General features: G+C 40.7%; 1 protein-coding gene across 4 annotated transcripts; it reads left to right on the forward strand.

The window, feature by feature from the left end:
- Positions 1–1,016: 1,016 nt before the first annotated feature.
- On the forward strand, positions 1,017–10,408 carry LOC113015381 (tapasin-like). 4 transcript variants are annotated; one of them, XM_026157398.1, is made up of 10 exons: positions 1,017–1,047; positions 2,649–2,716; positions 3,630–3,804; positions 5,657–5,842; positions 7,093–7,341; positions 7,464–7,823; positions 7,970–8,293; positions 9,767–9,868; positions 10,070–10,098; positions 10,255–10,408. In XM_026157398.1, exons 3-10 carry the CDS (start codon positions 3,744–3,746, stop codon positions 10,264–10,266), a joined length of 1,323 nt encoding a protein of 440 aa, XP_026013183.1. In that variant the 5' UTR covers positions 1,017–1,047; positions 2,649–2,716; positions 3,630–3,743; the 3' UTR covers positions 10,267–10,408. The 4 variants fall into 4 exon arrangements, with proteins under 4 accessions (XP_026013183.1, XP_026013184.1, XP_026013185.1 ...); XM_026157399.1 differs by having other exon boundaries at positions 3,689–3,804; XM_026157400.1 differs by having other exon boundaries at positions 3,704–3,804.
- Positions 10,409–11,706: the final 1,298 nt, after the last annotated feature.

Consider the following 11,706-nt stretch of genomic DNA (forward strand, 5'->3'; position numbering starts at 1 on the left):
TGTGGTGTATTGACTGTCATGTGCTTTTTGTGCTGGGGTGTTTTTTTTTCTGTTTTCAAACTGTTCTACCTGTTAACCATTCCTCGCCGTCAGTCCCCTGACCGTAGTCGGGAGACGCGAGGGGAGATGCTTCCTCCAGGGCCGAAGTTTGTCCTCCTTCGGGGTTAACTCCCTTCACTTTTGTGGAGTAGTGAGGCAGACAGAAATCAGCCGAGGCACCGGAGAGTACTGAAGAGATGAGGCTTTAATAACAGTACTGCACACTTCAAAAACACACTGCATAGCCTGTAGCCCGTTAGAACACTGCTCCCGGTCGCCCTCTCTACCCATGACACACTCTCTCTCTCTTTTTCCTCTTTCGCTCCCCGCGTTTCCTTCACACACACATCACATACACTCCTTACTGCACCCAGTCACACACAAGACGGCAATTCCTGCAACATACCATTAGGAGCTCAGTCTGAGTGGAGGTTTTTTTCTCCTCCTCTCACCTCATGTTGTGTATTTTTGTTTTTTTGCTTTTTCTATCAGCCTACCTCTCTGACATGTCTCCCCAATGTGATGTTTGTGTAAAGCAGTGGTTCCCAAACTTTTTTTGTTAGGCCCCCCTTTGTTTTACAAGAAAAATCTTCGCCCCCACCACCACCACCATTTTTGAAAACGCAGCTGTTTCGTCCACACGTAAACGCCGTTTCAAATCACCGAAAACTGAGATTTTTTTAAAACTCCTTTTTTGCGTTAATGTGTGGACGAGGAATTCAGAGTTCATCACACCACGTCAAAGGTATGTGCCTTTTTTCACGTCACGCTGTGCGCCACAAATGCGACCAAATTTTTCAGTGGTGCGACTAAAAAAAAATATTTGGTTGCACCTGTGCCACCAACTGTTCGGTAGCAAAAAAAAAAAAAAAAATCTGCAACCTTCCCTGTGGTCAGCAACAGACACACATTATGCCCCTATCGTGGACTAAACCAATCAGAGATAGTAAGGGGTGGGACCTCTCTGATTGGCCGTGGTCCAGTTGAAAGTGCAGGTGGAAGTGGGAGGTGAGTAGCTTGAATAAAGCGATATCAATTAATTAAATCCTGAATCGACTTTTAAATATAACTGTGTTTTGCCAGAAACGCCAGATTCTCAGATTAAATAGAATAGAATAGAATTCAACTTTATTGTCATTGCACATGCACAGGTACAGGGCAACGAAATGCAGTTTGTATCCATCCAGAAGTGCTTTAGTGATATACACTCAACAAAAATATAAACGCAACACCTTTGTTACTGCTCCCATTCCCCATGGGATGGACGTAGAGACCTAAAATTCATTCCAGATACACAATATAACCATCCCTCCCAAACAGTGGTCACAAATCAGTCCAAATGTGTGGTAGTGGGCACATCTGCTATATTGAGATAATCCATCCCACCTCACAGGTGTGCCACATCAGGATGCTGATCTGACATCATGAGTAGTGCACAGGTGTACCTCAAACTGCCCACAACAAAAGGCCACCCTGGAATGTGCAGTTTTTTGCGCTATTGGGGGTCTGGGGACCCAGAACCGATCAGTATCTGGTGTGACCACCATTTGCCTCATGCAGTGCAACACATCGTTGCATGGAGTCTATCAGATTGTCAATTGTGGCCTGTGGAATGTTGGTCCACTCCACTTCAATGGCTGTGCGAGGTTGTTGGATATTCGTGGGAACTGGTACACGCTGTCGTATACGCCGGTCAAGCACATCCCGAACATGCTCAATGGGTGACATGTCCGGTGAGTATGCTGGCCATGCAAGAACTGGGACATTCTCAGCTGCCATCTGCCCTGAGCAATGTGAACCATGATTCATCCGTGAAGCGCACACCTCTCCAACGTGCCAGACGCCATCGAATGTGAGCATTTGCCCACACAAGTCTGTTACGGCGACGAGCTGGAGTCAGGTCAAGACCCCGATGAGGACGACAGGCATGCAGTTGAGCGTCCCTGAGACGGTTTCTGACAGTTTGTGCAGAAATTGTTTGGTTGTGCAAACCAATTGTTCCAGCAGCTGTCTGGGTGGCTGGTCTCAGACGATCTTGGAGGTGAACCTGCTGGATGTGGAGGTCCTGGGCTGGTGTGGTTACACGAGGTCTGCGGTTGTGAGGCTGGTTGGATGTGCTGCCATATTCTCTGAAACGCCTGTGGAGACGGCTTATGGTTGAGAAATGAACATTCAATGCACGGGCGACAGATCTGGTTGACATTCCTGCTGTCAGCATGCCAGTTGCACGCTCCCTAATTGCTTGTGGCATCTGTGGCATTTTGCTGTGAGACAAAACTGCACATTCCAGGGTGGCCTTTTGTTGTGGGCAGTCTGAGGTACACCTGTGCACTACTCATGATGTCAGATCAGCATCCTAATGTGGCACACCTGTGAGGTGGGATGGATTATCTCAATATAGCAGATGTGCCCACTACCACACATTTGGACTGATTTGTGACCACTGTTTGGGAGGGATGGTTATATTGTGTATCTGGAATGAATTTTAGGTCTCTACGTCCATCCCATGGGGAATGGGAGCAGTAACAAAGGTGTTGCGTTTAGATTTTTGTTCAGTGTATAATCATAGGTAGCACATATGTTTTCATCTATTTCCTTGTGTCTATCAGACAAACCCTGCTGCGGCTTTTCTGGTGTGACTTGGATACAAACAATGAGGAAATCACATCAGTTAAAGGTACAGTGGCAAGCCTCACTAATTCTGTTGGTGGTGTTTTGCAGAAAGATCAGTCACAGTGTTAGAGCGCCACCACTGGACTCAAACGGCACTCCATTTCCACCTCTTTCTGTGAAACCACGTGATCACTCTGTTAAGTTTCGTTTTTGTGTTTATGACACCCGATCTGGTTTGATTTGCAAGCGTTGGCGCACAAACGGAGAGCAAAGAATAGGCTGTTATCTAATATATGTGCCAGGACGTTAAGGCTTCTTGTCTGACTTGTTCTGCAACGTTCCTGCAAAAATAAAGAAGTGAAACAATCAATTGACAAACAATGAATTATTAACATCAACATTTTAGACAGGTCAGAAGGACATACATTTAAAAATAAAGTGTACAGCTAACTTCTAATCTGTAAAGAACAAGTTACTAAACTCATACAGAGAAGTAATTTATGATGAATTCTGTATGCATTAAAAAACATAAATAAAAAAAAGAACTTCTATTACTAAAACCAAGGCTTATACACTCAGTATGCTGCTTTTACAATATAAAAACAAAGGCTGTGTGTTTAGATTTAAGACTTTTTATTTTTTCTGTTTCTCTTGTCCTCATCTGACCCCTGCCCTCAGACTGGGTTATCTTTCTGATGCCTTGCTGCCACTGACGTAGCAAGTTACTCCACAATTTGCCTTTGGTTAATTTTTAGTCAGAGGGCTCCATCTAGCGGCGGGATGGCAGTACTCCTGAATGCAATTTTGAAGACGTATTCTTCTAAGCTACTGTAAAATCTTTGTTTTTAGGCTTCCGGGTACTTTAATTTTTCAGATACACATTCACTCTTATGTCAGCTAATCCTGATATATTATGAACTTATGGCGTGTTTTTGTGTTTTTCCTGGATAACTGTCGGACTCGTCTGTATGTGAAAGTGAAACTGAACTTGATCTCGGACTTGGAGGGGAAAACCAGCCAACTAAACCTTGTTTAGTCCGTTTGATTGCAGCTAAACGAGGGGACCTGTCTGTGAGGAAACACGGATAAACATGACGGAATTATCTACCATCTATAAACTGTCTCTGATCGCCGTTACCTGCTTTATTCAAGGTAAGCTAGTCGAGCTCATTGTTGCTCTGCTGGTCTGACAGACAAAAATACATCTATGCATGCTGTATTACTAATATTATAAACCGTACATGTAAGAAAAACCTTTTTTATATGCATGGAAGTCCTCTATCTGTTCAATAACATATAAAAGTTGAAAAACAGCTGGTTGGAAATGTCCAAAACAACTTGGACAATAACGTCAAGTTTAACTCTTAAGTAAACATAGTAAAGGTCATATTTAATGACCCTTTTACAAGCTGAATTTAAAATAATGGCCAAATGCGTCTTAAAACATGTAAGTGAATGTTATAGGTGTATGCATGATTACGTTTAACAAAAATAACATAAATTTAATACGTTTTTAACATGGAGTTCTGCGTGAAACCCCGAGCGAGTGGTGCACGCCTATTTTCGTGCCCAAAACGTGATCGTCTGTCCAAAAGTGATTTCCGGTGTTGTGCCAAAAAGTGATTGCCTGCCAAAAAGTGATTTCCAATGTTTCCGTGTATTTTTTATGTGTAATATCTTTACGTATGTTGGTAAATAGACTTCGGTGAACAGCGTTTACAAAGGGGTTATATATAGAATTAAAAGATTATCTGTTTTTTCAAGTATCTTTATAACTCTGTGTTATTGTACTCACATTATAACCAATCCGGTCCTTTTCCCCCACTTACAATATTTTTACTGAACTATTGTAATATTTGCTGCCATTTCTGCTGTCTTACTCTTACAAAAGACATTTTTAATGTTAATGAGATTTTTTTTAACTGCATAAATAAAGGTTCTATAAAAGTCGCTGCCAAAAACTGATTGCGGCTTCTACCTTGTTACACGAATGTTGTTTGTGGCTCAATATGACTTTGTGTCATCCATGAGGGATGCATTTGACATATGTTTCACATATTATAGGCCATCAAGTTACTTATAGCAGTTTAAATACGAGCAATCAGTTTTTGGCAAATACCGGAAATCAGTTTTTGGCAGACAATCACTTTTTGGCACAACACCGGTAATTGCCGAAAAGTGATCATCCATATTTAAACTGCTGTAAATGACATGTTGACCATTAATATGTGAAAGAACGTAGAAGCTGCAATCACTTTTTGGCAAAGTTATCCTACATTCAACCAGTTAAAAAGTGTCACGGACATTAAAAACGTCTTCTTTTAGAGGTATATGGCCATATCGTATATGGAAACTACAACAAATATAACAGGAGTTCAATAAAGATATTTTAAGAGGCCAAAAAGGTCTGAATTGGTTAAGTAGGTACAGTAAAGCAATAAAAAAATAAGAGTCATAAAGATACTCTTTGTTTTACATGTTACCCCTTTGTAAATCCTGCTGACTATAGTCTATTTACAAATACAATCACCAACACCTGAAATCACAAATTGAAGCAGTGCTGTCTTCACTTTAGTGATTAAGACTGTGCGATATTCACAGTAAACAGCTGGAGGCTTCATTTTCTGGGAAAGGTAGACGGGCTGCTGCCTGTTTGCTAAATGAAAAATAAAAAAAAGCAGGGGAGTAAACCAAAAGCAAAACACTGAAGGGGTGGAAACAGCTAAGTACAATATTTATGGGTCGCCTGACAGAACTGGACTTTTACTTTTAGCTGTCATTTTAAACTGGACCTCATGAAACATATTACGCTTGATTTAACTTTCTGTTTCAATAATAATTCCTATAAGTGCCTTGTTTATTGGTTGAGCTTGAAAAGACAGTTTGCACAACAATAATTTTCTGAGTGGATGATGTCGAGAAACGTAATGGCATAATATAACGTGGTCTGATATTTACAGAGGTTTTACTACCCATTAATCTCCTGTTAAACTTTTGTCTGAAGCCTGCAGCAGCAGCTGTCCGGTGTTGGAGTGCTGGTTTGTGCAGGAGAAGGCGGGACGAGGAGGAGGTTTAACTGGAGCTACGACCCAAGAAAAATCCCTGCTTCACATCAGAACCGACGGCCAGAATGACGAGTCCCAGCGCGCTCCTAAAGACATCAACCCTGAAAGAGTCTACTCTGTGATCGGTAATGAGTAAAATACAATCCAGCTTAGTTAAATAAGTTCTGCAGCTCGATAAAAGTCATATTTTATCAGAGTTTACGTCCACTTTTTCTTCTCCTCTCTCTTATCTGGATGCATTTACATCTGTTTGAGTCCCAGTATGTCTGAACCATGGCTAGCAGATTTTACCGCTGCTAAAGCCTGAGGCAGATACTTAACGTCCAGCATGACAATAAAATTAGCTCAGTTAACAGAAAGAAGTCCATTAGGCATAAAAATGATTGAAAACCATAATTATTTACATGAGAACATTTTAGATGATCTGTTGAAAATAAAGGAAATGGTTCGGCCGAAACAGTCACACTAACATTTCATCATCTATGATGGCTCCATTCCTTCATTTTGACACAGCAAAAATCCCACTGATGGGTTGATCACCTGACTATTCAGTAATAGTCAGGTGATCAACTGACCTCGTATTCGTGAACACACAGGGTCGCCAAACCTCCAGTACAGGGGAAGGCTCTCACCTGTTTCCTTAGTGAAGTCCAGGTGGTGACTTTTTTGTCTGGCAGTGTGTAAGAAACATATAGACCAAATGTTCCTGTATAAAACAACCCAGCTGCTCGTTTTAGTCACTAAATGTCTTGGTGTTTAAAAGTTACTGCACATAAAGTGTGTATTTAGCACATTAGTCTGGAAAACATGTATTTCCTAGGTTGTTAGTTTGACTCCATCAACATTTCTCTTTGAGAATATTATGTAAATATTATGATTACATAACAATTTAGATAATAAATCTAAACATGTATTCATAGCAGCTCTGCATGTTTCTATATTTTTCTTTTTGTATTTTTATGGATTCCATCATTGACCAAAGCATCTCTTTTTAAGATTTATTTGTTATGTATTTTCACATGTGTAGGTTTAAAGGCATATTTGTTTAGGGGCAGGTATGTAACACAAACCACCCTCCACAACATAACAGCATAAAATAATTTGCCATATCTGTCCCATGTGGGCCTCTGAATAAGCAATACTGAGCAACACGTACAAAAACTATACAAAAAATATAAAATGAAAAGCAAAAGAAGAAAATAAAATTAGGTAAAAATTGTAATTCCGCAAACTGTGTTACTATGTGGGTTAAATTATTCACTTAAAATTATTTACACACAGCTGTTCATCTTATTTTCTTTTATTTATAAACAGATCGAGTGTCTCAGACATCTTACATGTTGTATAATCGTGACCTTTGACTCCTGTTTCTCAGACCCAGCTGGCACCCTCTGCCACCGCTCGCTCAACCCTCCCAGAGGCTCTGTGACGAAGCCCCAGTGTGAGATCAACCCCTTCCTGCCGCAGCCCTCCAGCCTGGACTGGGTTTCCTCGCTCACAGAGTCTGGCCTCAGCCCCGTGTACCTGCAGGCTGAGTGGTTTTCATCTGCATTTCAGGGCCTCAACGAACAGCTGGGCATCTCTACTATCACCCGCAGCCCCACAGGATCTAAAGAGCACAGTGGTAATGATTTGATTTTAACCCAACACATTTATATCTGGGGGTTCACAGATCAAAAAATTGATTGGCCAACAATTATAAAAGTTTATTATCTCACGTGTGTCGGTCTGACTCTGTTTCCTCAGTGATCCTGAGCGTGACGACTAAAACGGTCTCAGTAAAGTCCAGACTCGGGGAGCCCGTGCAGCTGGACTGCGGCTTTTGGATCAACCCTTCCTCTCCTCTGTATGGGGCTGGATTCGCCGTCGAATGGCGGTACCAGTTCAGAGGTCGCGGACGCCTGATTCTGGCTTACGACGGGAAGACTGACCGCCTCGCCGACACGCAGGAAGAGGGAGCCACGCTGGACTTTGATGCTTTGCACGAGAAAGGAAACGCATCCCTGCTCCTGCAGGAGGCTAAAGTGCTTCACTCTGGGACGTACATCTGCACGGTGTATCTGCCACACCTGCTCGCTCAGGTGGCGCTGGACCTTGAGATTGAAGGTGAGGAAAATGTATTTCTGGAGCATTACGCACGTGTTTGCTTCACTGAAATAACCAGATGTGTTTAAAATAAACACTCAGCTCTGTAAAAACTCCAGATTTAACTTTTAACCTCATCTTGTTTTTCTGCTCCTCTCTCCACCCAGAACCGCCATCCCTCTCCATCCACCCCTCCACCCTGCCCCTCGCTGTTCCAGGTCAGACTATAAACGTCCAGTGTGAAGCGTCCGGCTTTGCGCCCCTCCCCGTGGAGTTCAGCTGGGAGATTAAAGGTGCCGACGGGAAGTCCAAGACCCTGGATTCATTCAGCGTAACGGGCCACAGGCAGGCCTGGGACCGCACCTTCAGCCAGACCTCCCGGCTCGAGATCGACACCTCTAAGCTGGACCTGGGCAGAGGAGGGGAGCTCACCTGTGTAGCCGCCCACGCTGGAGGCACGAGACGGACCAGCGTGACCCTCAATGTCATCGGTAATGTGAAGCAAACCTGGAAGACACGCAAGCAAACAGCTCAGTTTATAATAATAATAATAATAATAATAATGGATTGGATTTATATAGCGCTTTTCAAGGCACCCAAAGCGCTTTACAATGCCACTATTCATTCACTCTCACATTCACACACTGGTGGAGGCAGCTACAGTTGTAGCCACAGCTGCCCTGGGGCAGACTGACAGAAGCGAGGCTGCCATATCGCGCCATCGGCCCCTCTGGCCAAGACCAGTAGGCAAGTAGGGTAAAGTGTCTTGCCCAAGGACACAACGACCAGGACAGAGAGCCCTGGGATCGAACCGGCGACCTTCCGGTTATGTTGAGTTAAGGGAGTTTTTATACAGTTGGAGAAGGTACTAATGATGAAATAGAGAAAAGAAAGGTAGAATAGTATAGAAGTGAAACTGATATAAGAAAAGATATTACCACTAACATAACACTTTCCTTTTAATGCGGCTTATTAGGTTAGTATCACATATAAATGACTAAATATTTAACTAATCTTGAAACACGTTTACCTGGATAACTTTTGAGTTATCGTAGTTTGACACATTCTTAGATTTAAGTAAACAGTTTGAATCACCAGCTTCTGGATTTAAAACAGTTTGATTTTGTTAATCACAAAGTAACCATGTGGTACCATTTATGACCCACTGTGATATTTTATTTCTAAAAAGATTTACTGCATCACAAACCTTCAGACTAACCTGAACTGTTGCATTTAAGTAATATTTAATGGCATTAGAACATTTTAGTATATCTGTTATAGATGAATGAAGCAGCACAGATATGATAAACACCATGAGAGCCATTAAAAATTGACTCCTGTTAGTACCTGAAATGACTCGGTTGGTGAAATAACTCTTAAAGGTTTAATATTGAAGTATATATAATACTGTGCAAACGTTTTAGGCAGCTGTAAACAAAGAATGCTTTTAAAAAAGTGATAATTATCTATTTTTATCAATCAACGAAATGCAGTGAATGAACAAAAGAGAAATTTAAATCAAATCACCTTTGCCTTCTTCTACACTTGCACAGTTTTTGAAGGAACTCGGCTGGTAGGTTGTTCCGAACATCTTGGAGAACTAACCACCGATCTTCTGTGGATGTTGGCTTCCTCACATCTCTCTGTATCTTCATGTAATCCCAGACACACCTGAGTATGTTGCTATCAGGGCTCTGTGGGGACCGGACCATCACTTCCAGCACTTCTTGTTCTTCTTTACACTGAAGATGGTTCTTAATGACTTTGGCTCCATGTTTGGGGTCATTGTCCTGCTGCGGAATACATTTGGGGCAAATAAACAATCATTTATATTTTTCAAAAGCATCTTTGTTTACAGCATTTTTTCACACCTGCCTAAAATGTTTCTACAGTACTGTAATAATAATTTAACTGACAAACCTGTTCAGATCAGATGAATCCTAACGATCTTTTTTCCTTTTCAGGTTTCAGTTCTCCGTCCATCGAGGACTCTATGGCGATGGTCGGCGTGGCGCTGGTGCTTTATGGGCTCATCAAGTTTGTCTCGTGGACATTTACCAGCTCAGGTAGCAAATATTGATGCAAAAATATCGTCCAACAGTTTTAATGTGTATTGAAGGTTTTTTTAATCATTTCAAGCTGGAAAAAATCTTGTCATCTTTTGGATCAAATAAAAAAGAATGAGTAATATGTTTCAAAAAGTAAGATGTTTATTAAACTCTGTGTCTGACTTTTTGTTTTTTCATTTGTATTTTCTCTGTAAACAGGCTCAGCTGAGGCTGATAAACAAGATAAGGTAATGTCACTGTAATATTTACTGCAGACAAACATATAAATGTGTTTACAGAAATCTCTTATTAACTTATTTACCTACTGTATGTTTCATCACCCTGGACGTGGTGCTTCTTGGTGTTTCCTTTGAATTTAATTTTACAATTTTTTCCCATCACAGAAAGAGAAGTGAAGATGAAAGAAGGCGACTGACCATCAGTGGCATTGATCCACTCGATATGTTTGATGGGATTTCAGGAGGGGCTTTCCACATGTTCATGGGACAGATTTTTTCTTTTTCTTTTGTTTTTTTTACTGCTCTGGTTTGGAGGTAAACTTGTATGTTTTATGCTTGTTTTTATCAAATTTGTTTATTATAAAATGTTTGGATTCAACTTTTTGTTCTTTAGAAAGGGACAGGGATATCTCGAAGACGCTCAGTTCAAACATGTTTCTTGTGACGTTTCTTTAATCTTTCTTTATAGAGCTGTGTGGTTTTGCCTTCCTCTGTTTATGGTTTATATGTCGTCACAAACACTGGAAAGAAAAACAATGAGAGGAAGTTGGGAGGGATGTGTTGAAACATCAGCTTCTGTTTTTTAAAGGTTAATCCTTCCATTCGATGTTCCCGTCTGTCTAAAAACCTCATTAACTCACCCTTTTTGGAACCAGAGATCGGACTGTATTTGTTGGTTTATAAAGAAAAGGAAATGCTGTTTTAATTAAGTAAAAATAATTAGACTAATAATAGACTCATTATTTTAAAAATAATATTTATAATAATAATAATAGACTGTTCAAACTGTCAGTCTAAATTTTGTCCTTTTTGTAAATATGGAGATTGTATTTCTGTTTTCATATTATTTTTAGGTGTGTTTGTCTTTTTCTTCATCACATGCTTGCCCGGGATAATAAACATTAAACCTGTGACTGAAATGGAGATTTTACAAACAGAGCACAAAATTCTGCTGTAAGGAAGATTTTAAATTAGCAAATGATTTAAATGGACTCTGAATTTTAATTAAATAAAAAAAATCTCTTGAAACACACCAAATAAGTCCTCTTCTTGTTTAACACTCTGCTCTTATACACGCTTTAAACCACACATTCACTCACACTTACTGGTCACTTCATTAGGTACACCTTAATAATACTGGGTTAAATACTTTTTTGTCCTCAGAGCTGCTTTAATTCTACATGGAATAGATTCAATAAGGTGCTGCAAATATTCTTTGGAGATTCTGGTCCATATTTACATTTAGAATCACACAGTTTCCATGGCATGTCTCTCTCGTTCTGCTACATCCCAGAATTGCTCTATTCGATTGCAACTTGGTGACTGTGGAGGCCATTCATGTACAGTAAACTTATCCTCATGTACAAGAAACCAGTTTGCAATGTTTTGAGCTTTATGACATAGTGCATAAGTCTGCTGGAACCAGCCATTTAAAAATGGGTACACTGGTAACAAAGGGATGGACATGGTTAGCAACAATACTCAGGGAGCCTATGGTGTCTAAACAATACTTTGTAACAAGGGGCCTGAGGTTCATCAGGAAAATTATACCCCATCACCAGCCCGAACTGTAGACAGACAGGATGATCCATACTTTGATGTTGTTTACTCTAAATT

The sequence above is a fragment of the Astatotilapia calliptera genome, chromosome 22 (genome assembly GCF_900246225.1).
Source record: "Astatotilapia calliptera chromosome 22, fAstCal1.2, whole genome shotgun sequence".
Taxonomy (NCBI): Eukaryota; Metazoa; Chordata; class Actinopteri; order Cichliformes; family Cichlidae; genus Astatotilapia; species Astatotilapia calliptera.

Coding starts and splice junctions, on each gene's coding strand:
- LOC113015381 (XM_026157398.1), top strand. CDS start 3,744: ATGACGGAATTATCTACCATCTATAAACTGTCTCTGATCGCCGTTACC. Junction 7,342..7,463: donor AGGATCTAAAGAGCACAGTG/GTAATGATTTGA, acceptor CTGTTTCCTCAG/TGATCCTGAGCGTGACGACT. Junction 7,824..7,969: donor GCTGGACCTTGAGATTGAAG/GTGAGGAAAATG, acceptor CTCTCCACCCAG/AACCGCCATCCCTCTCCATC.